At 48.1% G+C, this 19,360-nt stretch overlaps 1 protein-coding gene across 1 annotated transcript in view; it reads left to right on the plus strand.

Annotated features, from left to right (window-relative positions):
• The window catches only part of PARP8 (poly(ADP-ribose) polymerase family member 8), a 636,820-nt gene that overhangs the window by 408,717 nt on the left and 208,743 nt on the right, over positions 1-19,360 (plus strand). Inside the window, exon 16 of the mRNA XM_069221607.1 lies at positions 16,027-16,152. Within this exon, the coding sequence (XP_069077708.1) occupies positions 16,027-16,152 (126 nt within the window). The remainder of the gene's footprint in view (positions 1-16,026; positions 16,153-19,360) is intronic.

Here is a 19,360-nt window from a genome sequence, read left to right on the forward strand (position 1 = left end):
CTGAAACTTAACCGACTGTCTGTGTAGGCTGACTAGTTCCAGCAGCCTGCCACACTAGAGACATGTTGCTGGCCCCATGGGGAGAGTGCCTTTGTCACTCTGAGGCCAGTAACAAAGCCTGCACTGGGTGGAGATGCTAACACCTCCCCCAGGCAGGAGCTGTGACACCTGGCGGTGAGCCTCAAAGGCTCACCCCTTTGTCACAGCCCAGCAGGGCACTCCAGCTTAGGGGAGTTGCCCGCCCCCTCCGGCCACGGCCCCCACTTTTGGCGGCAAGGCTGGAGGGAACAAAGAAAGCAACAAGGAGGAGTCACTGGCCAGTCAGGACAGCCCCTAAGGTGTCCTGAGCTGAGGTGACTCTGACTTTTAGAAATCCTCCATCTTGCAGATGGAGGATTCCCCCAATAGGGTTAGGATTGTGACCCCCTCCCCTTGGGAGGAGGCACAAAGAGGGTGTACCCACCCTCAGGGCTAGTAGCCATTGGCTACTAACCCCCCAGACCTAAACACGCCCTTAAATTTAGTATTTAAGGGCTACCCTGAACCCTAGAAAATTAGATTCCTGCAACTACAAGAAGAAGGACTGCCTAGCTGAAAACCCCTGCAGAGGAAGACCAGAAGACGACAACTGCCTTGGCTCCAGAAACTCACCGGCCTGTCTCCTGCCTTCCAAAGATCCTGCTCCAGCGACGCCTTCCAAAGGGACCAGCGACCTCGACATCCTCTGAGGACTGCCCCTGCTTCGAAAAGACAAGAAACTCCCGAGGACAGCGGACCTGCTCCAAGAAAGGCTGCAACTTTGTTTCCAGCAGCCTTGAAAGAACCCTGCAAGCTCCCCGCAAGAAGCGTGAGACTTGCAACACTGCACCCGGCGACCCCGACTCGGCTGGTGGAGATCCAACACCTCAGGAGGGACCCCAGGACTACTCTGATACTGTGAGTACCAAAACCTGTCCCCCCTGAGCCCCCACAGCGCCGCCTGCAGAGGGAATCCCGAGGCTTCCCCTGACCGCAACTCTTTGAATCCTAAGTCCCGACGCCTGGGAGAGACCCTGCACCCGCAGCCCCCAGGACCTGAAGGACCGGACTTTCACTGGAGAAGTGACCCCCAGGAGTCCCTCTCCCTTGCCCAAGTGGAGGTTTCCCCGAGGAACCCCCCCCTTGCCTGCCTGCAGCGCTGAAGAGATCCCGAGATCTCTCATAGACTAACATTGCGAACCCGACGCTTGTTTCTACACTGCACCCGGCCGCCCCCGCGCTGCTGAGGGTGAAATTTCTGTGTGGGCTTGTGTCCCCCCCGGTGCCCTACAAAACCCCCCTGGTCTGCCCTCCGAAGACGCGGGTACTTACCTGCAAGCAGACCGGAACCGGGGCACCCCCTTCTCTCCATTCTAGCCTATGTGTTTTGGGCACCACTTTGAACTCTGCACCTGACCGGCCCTGAGCTGCTGGTGTGGTGACTTTGGGGTTGCTCTGAACCCCCAACGGTGGGCTACCTTGGACCAAGAACTGAACCCTGTAAGTGTCTTACTTACCTGGTAAAACTAACAAAAACTTACCTCCCCCAGGAACTGTGAAAATTGCACTAAGTGTCCACTTTTAAAACAGCTATTTGTCTATAACTTGTAAAGTATACATGCAATTTTTATGATTTAAAGTTCCTAAAGTACTTACCTGCAATACCTTTCAAACAAGATATTACATGTTAAATTTGAACCTGTGGTTCTTAAAATAAACTAAGAAAATATATTTTTCTATACAAAACCTATTGGCTGGATTTGTCTGAGTGTGTGTACCTCATTTATTGTCTATGTGTATGTACAACAAATGCTTAACACTACTCCTTGGATAAGCCTACTGCTCGACCACACTACCACAAAATAGAGCATTAGTATTATCTCTTTTTACCACTATTTTACCTCTAAGGGGAACCCTTGGACTCTGTGCATGCTATTCCTTACTTTGAAATAGCACATACAGAGCCAACTTCCTACATTGGTGGATCAGCGGTGGGGTACAAGACTTTGCATTTGCTGGACTACTCAGCCAATACCTGATCACACGACAAATTCCAAAATTGTCATTAGAAATTGATTTTTGCAATTTGAAAAGTTTTCTAAATTCTTAAAAGACCTGCTAGGGCCTTGTGTTAGATCCTGTTTAGCATTTCTTTTAGAGTTTAAAAGTTTGTAAAAGTTTGAATTAGATTCTAGAACCAGTTGTAGATTCTTAAAAAGTATTCCAACTTTTAGAAGCAAAATGTCTAGCACAGATGTGACTGTGGTGGAACTCGACACCACACCTTACCTCCATCTTAAGATGAGGGAGCTAAGGTCACTCTGTAAAATAAAGAAAATAACAATGGGCCCCAAACATACCAAAATACAGCTCCAGGAGCTTTTGGCAGAGTTTGAAAAGGCCAACCCCTCTGAGGGTGGCAACTCAGAGGAAGAGGATAGTGACTTGGAGGAAAATTCCCCCCTACCAGTCCTATCTAGGGAGAACAGGGTCCCTCAAACCCTGACTCCAAAAATAATAGTCAGAGATGCTGGTTCCCTCACAGGAGAGACCAACACCTCTGAAATCACTGAGGATAACCCCAGTGAAGAGGACATCCAGTTAGCCAGGATGGCCAAAAGATTGGCTTTGGAAAGACAGATCCTAGCCATAGAGAGGGAAAGACAAGAGATGGGCCTAGGACCCATCAATGGTGGCAGCAACATAAATAGGGTCAGAGATTCTCCTGACATGTTGAAAATCCCCAAAGGGATTGTAACAAAATATGAAGATGGTGATGACATCACCAAATGGTTCACAGCTTTTGAGAGGGCTTGTGTAACCAGAAAAGTGAACAAATCTCACTGGGGTGCTCTCCTTTGGGAAATGTTCACAGGAAAGTGTAGGGATAGACTCCTCACACTCTCTGGAAAAGATGCAGAATCTTATGACCTCATGAAGGGTACCCTGATTGAGGGCTTTGGATTCTCCACTGAGGAGTATAGAATTAGATTCAGGGGGGCTCAAAAATCCTCGAGCCAGACCTGGGTTGATTATGTTGACTACTCAGTGAAAACACTGGATGGTTGGGTAACTGGAAATGAAGTGTATGACTATGTTGGGCTTTATAATTTGTTTATGAAAGAACACATTTTAAGTAACTGCTTCAATGAAAAGTTGCATCAGTATCTGGTAGACCTAGGTCCAATTTCTCCCCAAGAATTGGTAAAGAAGGCAGACCACTGGGTCAAGACTAGGGTAGCCAAAACTTCCACTGGGGGTGACCAAAAGAAAGGGGTTTCAAAACCTCCTCAGGAGAAAGTGGGTGACACTAGAAACAAAGAAAAAGAGTCCTCTGTAGGCCCCCAAAAACCAGACCAGGTGGGTGGGCCCCGAGACACAACCCAAAACAAAGGTGGGTACCAGGGTAAGAGCTGGGATGCCACTAAGGCATGGTGCCATAACTGTAAACAGACAGGGCACCACACCAAGGACACTTCTTGTCCCAAAAACAAACCCCCTAGCAAAATCCCAGGGGTAACCAGTGTAGCCATTGGGGATGACTCCTCAGATGAGGAGGTCTTCATAGCTTTCAGCTGGAAAATGGGCCCAACAGGTGAGTTGGAGATTCCAGAGGGAAGTAGACACTTCCACCACCTACAGGTGAATGGAATCCCAGCCACTGCCCTGAGAGACACTTGTGCCAGTCACACTATTGTGCATGACAGGCTGGTGCTCTCAAACCAGTACATCCCAGGAGAGATGGCCAGAGTAAGAGTTAGCCCAGACAGGGTCACTAATAGGCCTGTGGCTCTTGTGCCCATAGAAGTGGGTGGAACTTTTAGCTGGAGAAGGGTGGTAGTCAGTACAGACCTCCCCCTTGATTGTCTCCTTGGAAATGACTACCCAGAGGTTAGTCAGAACCTAAGAGAGGAACTGGTCCAGTGCCAGTCCTCTCCCAAGGATTCTGGAGTGCCTGCCTCTGCAGTAAATGCAAGTAGGCCCCAGAAGAAAAAGAAAAGGAAACAGAGTAGGAAAGGTGGACAACCTTTAGCCAAGGTTCCAGCAAGCCAAGGAGATTCTGCTCCAGTAGGGGAGAACTCCAAAAGTGGCTCTGATAGAGTCCAACCTGACCCACAAGAAGTCCTGGCTAGTCAGGCAACTGTTAAGCCTGAGTGGGTGGCTCCTCAGCTAACAGAAGAAAGAGTGGAAGAAGGGTGTTTACTACAAGATGTGGTAACCCCCCACTCTAATACAGCAGACAGGCACCCTGAACCCAAAGAAGCCTGTAACTTAGCCCCTTCCCTTGTAGGTGAAGAGCTAAAGGTGTGGTTCTGGGCACTGACAGCTGTCAGTGGCCTCTGCTGGGTGTTAGCCTTTATGGCAGCACTATCCTTGGCATGGTGGTCTGACCCCATGCCAAATAGCAAGTTAGGCCCCCTGACCCTGTTGGTCATGGTGGGGTTACTCCAGCTCTGGGTAACCTCTTTGGGTAAGCTAGGGGTGACCCTGGCTAAGATAAGATTAGCAGAGGTGGATACCTCTAACCCCAAAATAGAGAGAATGGGTGAAGACATAAAAAGCACAGACAAGAGGCAGTTCAGACTAGGTCCTATCACTGTGGAAGTGGGTCAGTTCCCCAGAGGGAATGACCTGAACAGGAGGATGTAAGGCAGAGTAGGCCCTGCAACAAACCAGCCATTTCCTCTACTCTTCCTCGCCTGACAGACTAGGAGGACTCTTCCAGCTTTGGCTGAGTCTCCTGGCCTGTGGGCTGGGGGGGGCTTGTGTAAAGAAATGGCTCCCTGTTGCAGTTACCCCCCCACTTTTTGCCTGATACTGATGCTGACTTGACTGAGAAGTGTGCTGGGACCCTGCTAACCAGGCCCCAGCACCAGTGTTCTTTCACCTAAAATGTACCATTGTATCCACAATTGGCAGACCCTGGCATCCAGATAAGTCCCTTGTAACTGGTACTTCTAGTACCAAGGGCCCTGATGCCAAGGAAGGTCTCTAAGGGCTGCAGCATGTCTTATGCCACCCTGGAGACCTCTCACTCAGCACAGACACACTGCTTGCCAGCTTGTGTGTGCTAGTGAGGACAAAACGAGTAAGTCGACATGGCACTCCCCTCAGGGTGCCATGCCAGCCTCTCACTGCCTATGCAGTATAGGTAAGACACCCCTCTAGCAGGCCTTACAGCCCTAAGGCAGGGTGCACTATACCATAGGTGAGGGTACCAGTGCATGAGCATGGTACCCCTACAGTGTCTAAACAAAACCTTAGACATTGTAAGTGCAGGGTAGCCATAAGAGTATATGGTCTGGGAGTCTGTCAAACACGAACTCCACAGCACCATAATGGCTACACTGAAAACTGGGAAGTTTGGTATCAAACTTCTCAGCACAATAAATGCACACTGATGCCAGTGTACATTTTATTGTAAAATACACCACAGAGGGCACCTTAGAGGTGCCCCCTGAAACTTAACCGACTGTCTGTGTAGGCTGACTAGTTCCAGCAGCCTGCCACACTAGAGACATGTTGCTGGCCCCATGGGGAGAGTGCCTTTGTCACTCTGAGGCCAGTAACAAAGCCTGCACTGGGTGGAGATGCTAACACCTCCCCCAGGCAGGAGCTGTGACACCTGGCGGTGAGCCTCAAAGGCTCACCCCTTTGTCACAGCCCAGCAGGGCACTCCAGCTTAGGGGAGTTGCCCGCCCCCTCCGGCCACGGCCCCCACTTTTGGCGGCAAGGCTGGAGGGAACAAAGAAAGCAACAAGGAGGAGTCACTGGCCAGTCAGGACAGCCCCTAAGGTGTCCTGAGCTGAGGTGACTCTGACTTTTAGAAATCCTCCATCTTGCAGATGGAGGATTCCCCCAATAGGGTTAGGATTGTGACCCCCTCCCCTTGGGAGGAGGCACAAAGAGGGTGTACCCACCCTCAGGGCTAGTAGCCATTGGCTACTAACCCCCCAGACCTAAACACGCCCTTAAATTTAGTATTTAAGGGCTACCCTGAACCCTAGAAAATTAGATTCCTGCAACTACAAGAAGAAGGACTGCCTAGCTGAAAACCCCTGCAGAGGAAGACCAGAAGACGACAACTGCCTTGGCTCCAGAAACTCACCGGCCTGTCTCCTGCCTTCCAAAGATCCTGCTCCAGCGACGCCTTCCAAAGGGACCAGCGACCTCGACATCCTCTGAGGACTGCCCCTGCTTCGAAAAGACAAGAAACTCCCGAGGACAGCGGACCTGCTCCAAGAAAGGCTGCAACTTTGTTTCCAGCAGCCTTGAAAGAACCCTGCAAGCTCCCCGCAAGAAGCGTGAGACTTGCAACACTGCACCCGGCGACCCCGACTCGGCTGGTGGAGATCCAACACCTCAGGAGGGACCCCAGGACTACTCTGATACTGTGAGTACCAAAACCTGTCCCCCCTGAGCCCCCACAGCGCCGCCTGCAGAGGGAATCCCGAGGCTTCCCCTGACCGCGACTCTTTGAATCCTAAGTCCCGACGCCTGGGAGAGACCCTGCACCCGCAGCCCCCAGGACCTGAAGGACCGGACTTTCACTGGAGAAGTGACCCCCAGGAGTCCCTCTCCCTTGCCCAAGTGGAGGTTTCCCCGAGGAACCCCCCCCTTGCCTGCCTGCAGCGCTGAAGAGATCCCGAGATCTCTCATAGACTAACATTGCGAACCCGACGCTTGTTTCTACACTGCACCCGGCCGCCCCCGCGCTGCTGAGGGTGAAATTTCTGTGTGGGCTTGTGTCCCCCCCGGTGCCCTACAAAACCCCCCTGGTCTGCCCTCCGAAGACGCGGGTACTTACCTGCAAGCAGACCGGAACCGGGGCACCCCCTTCTCTCCATTCTAGCCTATGTGTTTTGGGCACCACTTTGAACTCTGCACCTGACCGGCCCTGAGCTGCTGGTGTGGTGACTTTGGGGTTGCTCTGAACCCCCAACGGTGGGCTACCTTGGACCAAGAACTGAACCCTGTAAGTGTCTTACTTACCTGGTAAAACTAACAAAAACTTACCTCCCCCAGGAACTGTGAAAATTGCACTGTGTCCACTTTTAAAACAGCTATTTGTCTATAACTTGTAAAGTATACATGCAATTTTTATGATTTAAAGTTCCTAAAGTACTTACCTGCAATACCTTTCAAACAAGATATTACATGTTAAATTTGAACCTGTGGTTCTTAAAATAAACTAAGAAAAGATATTTTTCTATACAAAACCTATTGGCTGGATTTGTCTGAGTGTGTGTACCTCATTTATTGTCTATGTGTATGTAAAACAAATGCTTAACACTACTCCTTGGATAAGCCTACTGCTCGACCACACTACCACAAAATAGAGCATTAGTATTATCTCTTTTTACCACTATTTTACCTCTAAGGGGAACCCTTGGACTCTGTGCATGCTATTCCTTACTTTGAAATAGCACATACAGAGCCAACTTCCTACATTGGTGGATCAGCTGTGGGGTACAAGACTTTGCATTTGCTGGACTACTCAGCCAATACCTGATCACACGACAAATTCCAAAATTGTCATTAGAAATTGATTTTTGCAATTTGAAAAGTTTTCTAAATTCTTAAAAGACCTGCTAGGGCCTTGTGTTAGATCCTGTTTAGCATTTCTTTTAGAGTTTAAAAGTTTGTAAAAGTTTGAATTAGATTCTAGAACCAGTTGTAGATTCTTAAAAAGTATTCCAACTTTTAGAAGCAAAATGTCTAGCACAGATGTGACTGTGGTGGAACTCGACACCACACCTTACCTCCATCTTAAGATGAGGGAGCTAAGGTCACTCTGTAAAATAAAGAAAATAACAATGGGCCCCAAACCTACCAAAATACAGCTCCAGGAGCTTTTGGCAGAGTTTGAAAAGGCCAACCCCTCTGAGGGTGGCAACTCAGAGGAAGAGGATAGTGACTTGGAGGAAAATTCCCCCCTACCAGTCCTATCTAGGGAGAACAGGGTCCCTCAAACCCTGACTCCAAAAATAATAGTCAGAGATGCTGGTTCCCTCACAGGAGAGACCAACACCTCTGAAATCACTGAGGATAACCCCAGTGAAGAGGACATCCAGTTAGCCAGGATGGCCAAAAGATTGGCTTTGGAAAGACAGATCCTAGCCATAGAGAGGGAAAGACAAGAGATGGGCCTAGGACCCATCAATGGTGGCAGCAACATAAATAGGGTCAGAGATTCTCCTGACATGTTGAAAATCCCCAAAGGGATTGTAACAAAATATGAAGATGGTGATGACATCACCAAATGGTTCACAGCTTTTGAGAGGGCTTGTGTAACCAGAAAAGTGAACAAATCTCACTGGGGTGCTCTCCTTTGGGAAATGTTCACAGGAAAGTGTAGGGATAGACTCCTCACACTCTCTGGAAAAGATGCAGAATCTTATGACCTCATGAAGGGTACCCTGATTGAGGGCTTTGGATTCTCCACTGAGGAGTATAGAATTAGATTCAGGGGGGCTCAAAAATCCTCGAGCCAGACCTGGGTTGATTATGTTGACTACTCAGTGAAAACACTGGATGGTTGGGTAACTGGAAATGAAGTGTATGACTATGTTGGGCTTTATAATTTGTTTATGAAAGAACACATTTTAAGTAACTGCTTCAATGAAAAGTTGCATCAGTATCTGGTAGACCTAGGTCCAATTTCTCCCCAAGAATTGGGAAAGAAGGCAGACCACTGGGTCAAGACTAGGGTAACCAAAACTTCCACTGGGGGTGACCAAAAGAAAGGGGTTACAAAACCTCCTCAGGAGAAAGTGGGTGACACTAGAAACAAAGAAAAAGAGTCCTCTGTAGGCCCCCAAAAACCAGACCAGGTGGGTGGGCCCCGAGACACAACCCAAAACAAAGATGGGTACCAGGGTAAGAGCTGGGATGCCACTAAGGCATGGTGCCATAACTGTAAACAGACAGGGCACCACACCAAGGACACTTCTTGTCCCAAAAACAAACCCCCTAGCAAAATCCCAGGGGTAACCAGTGTAGCCATTGGGGATGACTCCTCAGATGAGGAGGTCTTCATAGCTTTCAACTGGAAAATGGGCCCAACAGGTGAGTTGGAGATTCCAGAGGGAAGTAGACACTTCCACCACCTACAGGTGAATGGAATCCCAGCCACTGCCCTGAGAGACACTTGTGCCAGTCACACTATTGTGCATGACAGGCTGGTGCTCTCAAACCAGTACATCCCAGGAGAGATGGCCAGAGTAAGAGTTAGCCCAGACAGGGTCACTAATAGGCCTGTGGCTCTTGTGCCCATAGAAGTGGGTGGAACTTTTAGCTGGAGAAGGGTGGTAGTCAGTACAGACCTCCCCCTTGATTGTCTCCTTGGAAATGACTACCCAGAGGTTAGTCAGAACCTAAGAGAGGAACTGGTCCAGTGCCAGTCTTCTCCCAAGGATTCTGGAGTGCCTGCCTCTGCAGTAAATGCAAGTAGGCCCCAGAAGAAAAAGAAAAGGAAACAGAGTAGGAAAGGTGGACAACCTTTAGCCAAGGTTCCAGCAAGCCAAGGAGATTCTGCTCCAGTAGGGGAGAACTCCAAAAGTGGCTCTGATAGAGTCCAACCTGACCCACAAGAAGTCCTGGCTAGTCAGGCAACTGTTAAGCCTGAGTGGGTGGCTCCTCAGTTAACAGAAGAAAGAGTGGAAGAAGGGTGTTTACTACAAGATGTGGTAACCCCCCACTCTAATACAGCAGACAGGCACCCTGAACCCAAAGAAGCCTGTAACTTAGCCCCTTCCCTTGTAGGTGAAGAGCTAAAGGTGTGGTTCTGGGCACTGACAGCTGTCAGTGGCCTCTGCTGGGTGTTAGCCTTTATGGCTGCACTATCCTTGGCATGGTGGTCTGACCCCATGCCAAATAGCAAGTTAGGCCCCCTGACCCTGTTGGTCATGGTGGGGTTACTCCAGCTCTGGGTAACCTCTTTGGGTAAGCTAGGGGTGACCCTGGCTAAGATAAGATTAGCAGAGGTGGATACCTCTAACCCCAAAATAGAGAGAATGGGTGAAGACATAAAAAGCACAGACAAGAGGCAGTTCAGACTAGGTCCTATCACTGTGGAAGTGGGTCAGTTCCCCAGAGGGAATGACCTGAACAGGAGGATGTAAGGCAGAGTAGGCCCTGCAACAAACCAGCCATTTCCTCTACTCTTCCTCGCCTGACAGACTAGGAGGACTCTTCCAGCTTTGGCTGAGTCTCCTGGCCTGTGGGCTGGGGGGGGCTTGTGTAAAGAAATGGCTCCCTGTTGCAGTTACCCCCCCACTTTTTGCCTGATACTGATGCTGACTTGACTGAGAAGTGTGCTGGGACCCTGCTAACCAGGCCCCAGCACCAGTGTTCTTTCACCTAAAATGTACCATTGTATCCACAATTGGCAGACCCTGGCATCCAGATAAGTCCCTTGTAACTGGTACTTCTAGTACCAAGGGCCCTGATGCCAAGGAAGGTCTCTAAGGGCTGCAGCATGTCTTATGCCACCCTGGAGACCTCTCACTCAGCACAGACACACTGCTTGCCAGCTTGTGTGTGCTAGTGAGGACAAAACGAGTAAGTCGACATGGCACTCCCCTCAGGGTGCCATGCCAGCCTCTCACTGCCTATGCAGTATAGGTAAGACACCCCTCTAGCAGGCCTTACAGCCCTAAGGCAGGGTGCACTATACCATAGGTGAGGGTACCAGTGCATGAGCATGGTACCCCTACAGTGTCTAAACAAAACCTTAGACATTGTAAGTGCAGGGTAGCCATAAGAGTATATGGTCTGGGAGTCTGTCAAACACGAACTCCACAGCACCATAATGGCTACACTGAAAACTGGGAAGTTTGGTATCAAACTTCTCAGCACAATAAATGCACACTGATGCCAGTGTACATTTTATTGTAAAATACACCACAGAGGGCACCTTAGAGGTGCCCCCTGAAACTTAACCGACTGTCTGTGTAGGCTGACTAGTTCCAGCAGCCTGCCACACTAGAGACATGTTGCTGGCCCCATGGGGAGAGTGCCTTTGTCACTCTGAGGCCAGTAACAAAGCCTGCACTGGGTGGAGATGCTAACACCTCCCCCAGGCAGGAGCTGTGACACCTGGCGGTGAGCCTCAAAGGCTCACCCCTTTGTCACAGCCCAGCAGGGCACTCCAGCTTAGGGGAGTTGCCCGCCCCCTCCGGCCACGGCCCCCACTTTTGGCGGCAAGGCTGGAGGGAACAAAGAAAGCAACAAGGAGGAGTCACTGGCCAGTCAGGACAGCCCCTAAGGTGTCCTGAGCTGAGGTGACTCTGACTTTTAGAAATCCTCCATCTTGCAGATGGAGGATTCCCCCAATAGGGTTAGGATTGTGACCCCCTCCCCTTGGGAGGAGGCACAAAGAGGGTGTACCCACCCTCAGGGCTAGTAGCCATTGGCTACTAACCCCCCAGACCTAAACACGCCCTTAAATTTAGTATTTAAGGGCTACCCTGAACCCTAGAAAATTAGATTCCTGCAACTACAAGAAGAAGCACTGCCTAGCTGAAAACCCCTGCAGAGGAAGACCAGAAGACGACAACTGCCTTGGCTCCAGAAACTCACCGGCCTGTCTCCTGCCTTCCAAAGATCCTGCTCCAGCGACGCCTTCCAAAGGGACCAGCGACCTCGACATCCTCTGAGGACTGCCCCTGCTTCGAAAAGACAAGAAACTCCTGAGGACAGCGGACCTGCTCCAAGAAAGGCTGCAACTTTGTTTCCAGCAGCCTTGAAAGAACCCTGCAAGCTCCCCGCAAGAAGCGTGAGACTTGCAACACTGCACCCGGCGACCCCGACTCGGCTGGTGGAGATCCAACACCTCAGGAGGGACCCCAGGACTACTCTGATACTGTGAGTACCAAAACCTGTCCCCCCTGAGCCCCCACAGCGCCGCCTGCAGAGGGAATCCCGAGGCTTCCCCTGACCGCGACTCTTTGAATCCTAAGTCCCGACGCCTGGGAGAGACCCTGCACCCGCAGCCCCCAGGACCTGAAGGACCGGACTTTCACTGGAGAAGTGACCCCCAGGAGTCCCTCTCCCTTGCCCAAGTGGAGGTTTCCCCGAGGAACCCCCCCCTTGCCTGCCTGCAGCGCTGAAGAGATCCCGAGATCTCTCATAGACTAACATTGCGAACCCGACGCTTGTTTCTACACTGCACCCGGCCGCCCCCGCGCTGCTGAGGGTGACATTTCTGTGTGGGCTTGTGTCCCCCCCGGTGCCCTACAAAACCCCCCTGGTCTGCCCTCCGAAGACGCGGGTACTTACCTGCAAGCAGACCGGAACCGGGGCACCCCCTTCTCTCCATTCTAGCCTATGTGTTTTGGGCACCACTTTGAACTCTGCACCTGACCGGCCCTGAGCTGCTGGTGTGGTGACTTTGGGGTTGCTCTGAACCCCCAATGGTGGGCTACCTTGGACCAAGAACTGAACCCTGTAAGTGTCTTACTTACCTGGTAAAACTAACAAAAACTTACCTCCCCCAGGAACTGTGAAAATTGCACTGTGTCCACTTTTAAAACAGCTATTTGTCTATAACTTGTAAAGTATACATGCAATTTTTATGATTTAAAGTTCCTAAAGTACTTACCTGCAATACCTTTCAAACAAGATATTACATGTTAAATTTGAACCTGTGGTTCTTAAAATAAACTAAGAAAAGATATTTTTCTATACAAAACCTATTGGCTGGATTTGTCTGAGTGTGTGTACCTCATTTATTGTCTATGTGTATGTACAACAAATGCTTAACACTACTCCTTGGATAAGCCTACTGCTCGACCACACTACCACAAAATAGAGCATTAGTATTATCTCTTTTTACCACTATTTTACCTCTAAGGGGAACCCTTGGACTCTGTGCATGCTATTCCTTACTTTGAAATAGCACATACAGAGCCAACTTCCTACAGTATGTTTTAAGCCCTCCTGGACCTAAGCAATACAGTAATACTTTTTTTTTCTCCAGTGAAAAATCGTCTTCATCCAAACTGTCAATATAATTGCAAAAGCACTCTTTCCATTCCTTCCAAGGCATAGTGGGCTCTCTTTTTGCAGGTATAAATGGTTGAGGATTGGTTAAATTCAATGAGTGTAATGCACACATCTCACTGCTTGTAATGTAGATGGCAGAAAATAAAGAAAATAAAACTAGGGCACAATATATTGGTTATATTTGATAATAAACAGCCAAAGCTAAATAAAAGAACAAGAATATATTTGTAATAGAGATCAACTAACAAATGTGAACAGTTGAATGTAATAGAAAACTCACTATATTTACTCTACAATTGTGTAAAACGCTGTTATTACATAAAAAAAACAGTAGATGGCGGAGTTGTATTATATTTTAGTGGCATTAAACCCTCCAATTTGATTCTGCAGTTAAAATGTTCAAATTGCGTTAGTAATCAGCTGTGAGGACCTGCAGAGGATGATTGACTAATCCGTCAACAATGTAAGCTGTGCTGATCAGCGAATCTTTGTAATACTGTGATTTAACCAACAAGCTGTGCAGATCACTTGAAATATGGCTGCCACGAAGAGGCACTGTGGGTAAACTCACAGTACTGTTATAGAATGCCATAACGAGGATATGCGCACTCACACAATCCTCGATATCCGGCATTTAAAAGCAATATATGGCTGGCAGGGAGTCGCGTGTAGTAGGTAATGTATTTTAAATTCACTCACGTTCTTTTGAAGCTGAGGCTTATTTTAACATGCAGCACCAACTTGAGCCAATACTTGCCATGGCTGAATCCATCACCGAGACTGCTGAAGTGCATTCCTTGCATGTCTCAAGAACGCATGTAGGAACGGCCATTAATAGATTTATTTTGTGGCTTATTAATTAACTGTTTCCTTGGTCCTCCACGCTCCTGTACTGCGATCACGGTAGCGCCTTCTGCTTCATTGCGGCTGGCAGAGTAGTGCCACTGCCTCACCGTCATCGCAATCTACTTAACCATGTCCGAGGCTGCGTCACCTGCGCCAATTTCTGTAGTAACCACTGCATAATTACTTTAATGTAGGTTCTTTATTTAGCAGCCCCAGACACATCGTACAGACACCTTGTACAGGATGAGGATCCTTAATCACCAGCTTCATCCACTCCAACCACCACCCATAGAATCCCCAATACCAGAGGATCTAAGGCTACATCATAGCACAAGACTGTGCTAACCAATCAATATAAATATGTGAATAATATTACATACATTATGGCCTGTATTTATACTTTTTGATGCTAAACTGCGCTAACGCAGTTTAGCGTCAAAAAGTTTTGCGCCGGCTAACGCCATTCTGAAGCGCCATACGGGCGCCGTATTTATTGAATGGCGTTAGCCGGCGCTAGCAGACCGGCGCTGCCTGGTGTGCGTGGAAAAAAACCACGTACACCAGGCAGCGCCGGCGTTGGGGAAAATGGCGTTAGGGCGTCTTAAAATGGTGCAAGTCAGGTTGACGCCAAAAAATCGCCTCCACCCGATTTGCGCCATTTTTAACAACACCCAGACGCCATTTACATGACTCCTGTCTTAGTAAAGACAGGAGTCATGCCCCCTTGCCCAATGGCCATGCCCAGGGGACTTATGTCCCCTGGGCATGGTCATTGGGCATTGAGGCATGTAGGGGGGCACAAATCAGGCCCCCCTATGCCAAAAAATAATATAAAAAAAATAAAAAATTATACTTACCTGAACTTACCTGAATGTCCCTGGGATGGGTCCCTCCATCCTTGGGTGTCCTCCTGGGGTGGGCAAGGGTGGCAGGGGGGGTCCCTGGGGGCATGGGAGGGCAGCTGTGGGCTCATTTTGAGCCCACGGGTCCCTTAACGCCTGCCCTGACCCAGGCGCTAAAATCCGGCACAAATGCAGGGTTTTTTGCCCCGCCCACTCCCGGGCGTGATTTTTGCCCGGGAGTATAAATACGACGCATTTGCGTCGCAGTCATTTTTTTAGACAGGAACGCCTACCTTGCATCTCATTAACGCAAGGAAGGCGTTCACGCACAAAAATGACGCTCTTTCCTCATACTTTGGCGCTAGATGCGTCTAACGCCAAAGTATAAATATGGCGTTAGTTTTGCGCCGAATTTGCGTAAAAAAAACGACGCAAATTCGGCGCAAACGGAGTATAAATATGCCCCCATGTACGTTACAACAGCCTTATATTACATTTTGATTTTGCTATGAATGACATCACAAAATTATCAAAATCAGCAGTGGGCTCTGCATCATTGAGTGTTCTTAGATTTGTTATATTAAAAATCAACCACCAGGGTTTTGAAATCACCCCAACCAGACAATGAAGTTACTAAGAAAAAAGGGGATGACTAGATTCAGGAAGCCTTTATAGTAGGATTCAAAACTGACACCAGAGTTACTTAGCCCCCCTTGTCTCTGCCTGCCCTGAAAGACCCAGCTGGCTCTCAAAACACATAAAACGGATCTATGTGAGCAACGTCTTCCATCTATGTTTCCTGCAAACAAATGATGTCACTGTCCTTTATAAAATTGATCCAATCGGGGTTGTTTAATTTATCTCTCAGGCCGTCTAGTCACTTTTTCTTGTGTCAGTAGGAAACATGTTTTCTGTGATGAGTATTAAAAATGAAAACTGATTCTATACATATTCTAAGAATACATGCCTGCTAAAAAGCACCTGGTCCTGTGTTAGTAAACTTATATGCAGATGTATTTTAATATTTAGTCTAAAAATGTTGCAACAAGCCCACAATCAGGTAGTAACATGTTATTTTTTTTATTTTGTGCCATATGCTTGCAATAAAAATATGTATATATATTTAACCATCACATCTGCGCCTGCCAAGGTTATACCTGTCGACTTTGCTGATGCTCTCTCTGACACCACTCTCTTGATTTTATCTCCAAGTGAAATTTGTTCTTGCTATTTGCATTTCAAATAAAATTAGTTTACTAAAACGCACACCAACTATGAAGTGATTATGTGTATTTTCTCTTTTCTTTTCCAGGTGGTAGATTTGCTTGTTTCTATGTGTCGGTCTGCTCTGGACTCTCCTAGGAAAGTCGTTATTTTTGAGCCATATCCTTCAGTGGTAGATCCTAATGATTCTCAGATGCTTGCCTTTAATCCAAGGGTAAATATTTGCTAAATCTGTTGCATTTCAGAACTGCAATTTGAGACTTCTACAATGATATACACATCAGAATTAAGGGATGCCCACAATTGTATATTTTCATCAAGGCCATCTATCTTTATATGTACGATCACCTATCATCAGAACTTGAGAAAAATTGTTGCCTTAAGTGTTGTTTGAACATTTTTATAATTTTTCGAAAAGGTAATGTGATTTCTTGCAAACATTATTATTACTGCAACTTAATACAAGTCAGTGCCTCGTTTGGTTGCCCCTACCTTGTTCTGCTATTCATTGTCTTCAATCCTTAAGACTGTCTGAACTACTTCATTAAAGAAACCACCAAAACTTCCCACAAAGAATATAGCCTATGTTTTTCATTAAGTGATTTGGACAGTAGGCAGAGGTTCAGAGTGCAGCCATATGCAGAGATGCAACATTTTTCACTCACTCCCACGTTATAGGTGGCTGTTAGACCTGACAGCCTTAGGGTGGTCATCCTCCAACTTTATGCCTGTCTCTTCCACTTTTCTGACACTGTTTCTTCTGGTTTTAGGACTCTGCGCACTATACCACTGCTAACCAGTGCTAAAGTGCGTATGGTATCTCCCTCAAACATGGTAACATTGGTTACTCCAGTATTGGAACTTTCATAGATTCACATGCTTGAATCGTTCCCCGCCGTCGAGATGGGAGTTCCCGGTATAATTTACACAAGTAGTGTCAAGATATAATAACAAAGAAAAAAGGTCCTAGGCCTCTTCAATTTAACAGTCTAGCAGAGTCATTTTGTGAAAAGGACCAAACTTGAGCATCCACCAATCAGGCGACAGCACCCTCTAGAATCCTCCTGAGAGAAGCTCCAGCACCTCAGGTTTTCTACTGCACGTCGTGCTAGGGAGTCTCCTCAGAGCTCTGCTCTTTCTTCACAACTTTTCAACATTTTCTCTCAGAGAAACTTATCTAACTTGATTTGTCAACTATTTTCCAACTATGTCTGACAAGGAGAAGAAGAGTCTTTTCAGAGACTGCAAGACTTGTGGAAAGAAAAGGCTACATTCTGAAGACCCTCACCAGGACTGCATTTACTGCCTCTACCCAGACCATTCAGCTGAAGACTGTAAGATTTGTCATACCTTTTCCTCTAAGACTTTAGAGGACAGGGAAGGCAGATTATTGATATGGCTGCAGAAACTAAAACATAGAGAAAATCCAGTTTCTGACTCTGAGAGTGATGAATCTTCAACATCCAAGAGATCATCAAAGAGGGCGAGATCAGGCTCAAGATCTCCCTCCCAACTCTCAAGAAAAGCCCACAAAAGACTGCTTCATGGTCTTATAAGGGCCGCAGCCCATCTTCCTCTCCTAAGAAAGCTTCCAAGAAAGAGGGGAGAAGTCATTCTACCAGTTCAGAGAGGCACAGAAAATCATCCTCTGTACCACCATCTGTGGCTTTTAAGAAGCCATCCTCTGTAACTGGGAAAAAAGCATCGTCGACGATGGATTCATCGTCGACGGTACCGTCGGTGTGTACTTTTGTGACGACGACATCCAGTTCTGCGCTTCCACCGTCGACTGCTCTGCCGGTGACAACGTCGACGAGGGCAGGTACCCCACCGTCGACGAGAGCTGCAGCTACGACATCAGCATCGACGACCGTCTACACGTCGTCATCGTCGACGGCGCTGATGTCAGTGTCAGCCCTACCGTCATCGACGACGGTAGACTCGTCGGCGAGGCTTTCCTCTATTAAGATCTCTGTGCGCCCAGCGTCTACGACACTGCCTACGACAAAGTCTATGTATGCGCCGTCGACGACATCGTCGACGACACCGTCGACGAGGGAGAAACATCAGAAAAGTGTGGAAAAGCTGACGCCAACTCATACATCACCTAGTAAGGTGTCCTTCCTTGTTCCAGTGCACCTTTTAGAGGGAGAAGAAGACTCAGATGATGAGGGGCCATTTGGAACCGCCCACAGTCCATCCCAACTCAACGTAAAGTATCAGTAAGAGGAGGAGTATGAGGAAGCCTATGACCCCCACGTTTATGCAGAACAACAGCAATACCAACAGGGAGCATATATTCCATCCTCCCTATTGACTGACCTCAGAGCGATGTTGGCTGATTACAGCAGGCGGTTTCCCCCTCAAGGAGAACAACCTCCCCCATCGCCCATCTCTGGAGTTACCACTCCACATCAGAGGCCAACTTCCTTACCTCTCACGAATGTGGCTACTCCTGATATGACACTTCCTCAAGATACGGACATCTCAGAGGGAGATCAGGAAGAAGGGGAGCTCATGGACACTCACTCCGAGTGGGACGAATACATCATCCCTGCTCCTCCTTCTCCTTCTCAATCTAGGGTGGAATCCCCACCAGAAGACATAGGAAGGTTTCACAATCTTCTCGAGAGAGCTGCCAAGCGTTTTGCTTTACCAATGCCATCCAAGCAAAACAACTGTTTCCTTTACGATTTTAAGGAACCTTTTCAGAAATCCATGCGCTCTATCCTGATGGTTAACTACCTGTGGGAAGAGGGTCTTAAAGTCATGCATAATAGGGCTACAGTTACTGCAGTACTACCTCGTTTAGATAAGAAATACAAGGCACTGGACGATGCATCAACATGTCTAACTGGACACCCTCCTCCGGATTCGGTGGTAGCTCAGGCAGCACAAAGAAGATCTAAGAACCCTTCTGCCCCGATTTTCGCACCCCCAGACAAAGAGGGTAGACGGCTAGATAATATAGGTAAAAGGTTTTCCTCTATGGCTCGCCTAGTGGTAAGAGCCTCCAACTCTTTGGCTATACTGGCTAGGTTTGATAGGCAACTTTGGGCGGACATTGCACCTTATATTGGCCAGTTGCCGGAAGATACAAGATCAGAGGCAAACAAAACTGTACAGGAGGGTCAACACGTGTCTGCAGAACTTATCGACTGTGCAATGGACATTGCAACCACTTGATAGCTCGCCGGTGCAGCGGTGCTTAGGAGGCAAGGTTGGCTTAAAGCTACCTCTTTCCGTCCAGAGGTGCAAAATAAAATCTTGGACTTACCTTTTGATGGCCAGGCGTTGTTTGAAAAGCACATTGATGACGCCTTACAATCCATCACATCGGACACAGACACGGCAGGGTCACTAGGGACCCTGCAATATCGAAAGTCTTCCTTTCGACCTAGAGGGCGTGGCCAACCCTCATA

The sequence above is a fragment of the Pleurodeles waltl genome, chromosome 1_1, assembly GCF_031143425.1.
Source record: "Pleurodeles waltl isolate 20211129_DDA chromosome 1_1, aPleWal1.hap1.20221129, whole genome shotgun sequence".
NCBI lineage: Eukaryota > Metazoa > Chordata > Amphibia > Caudata > Salamandridae > Pleurodeles > Pleurodeles waltl.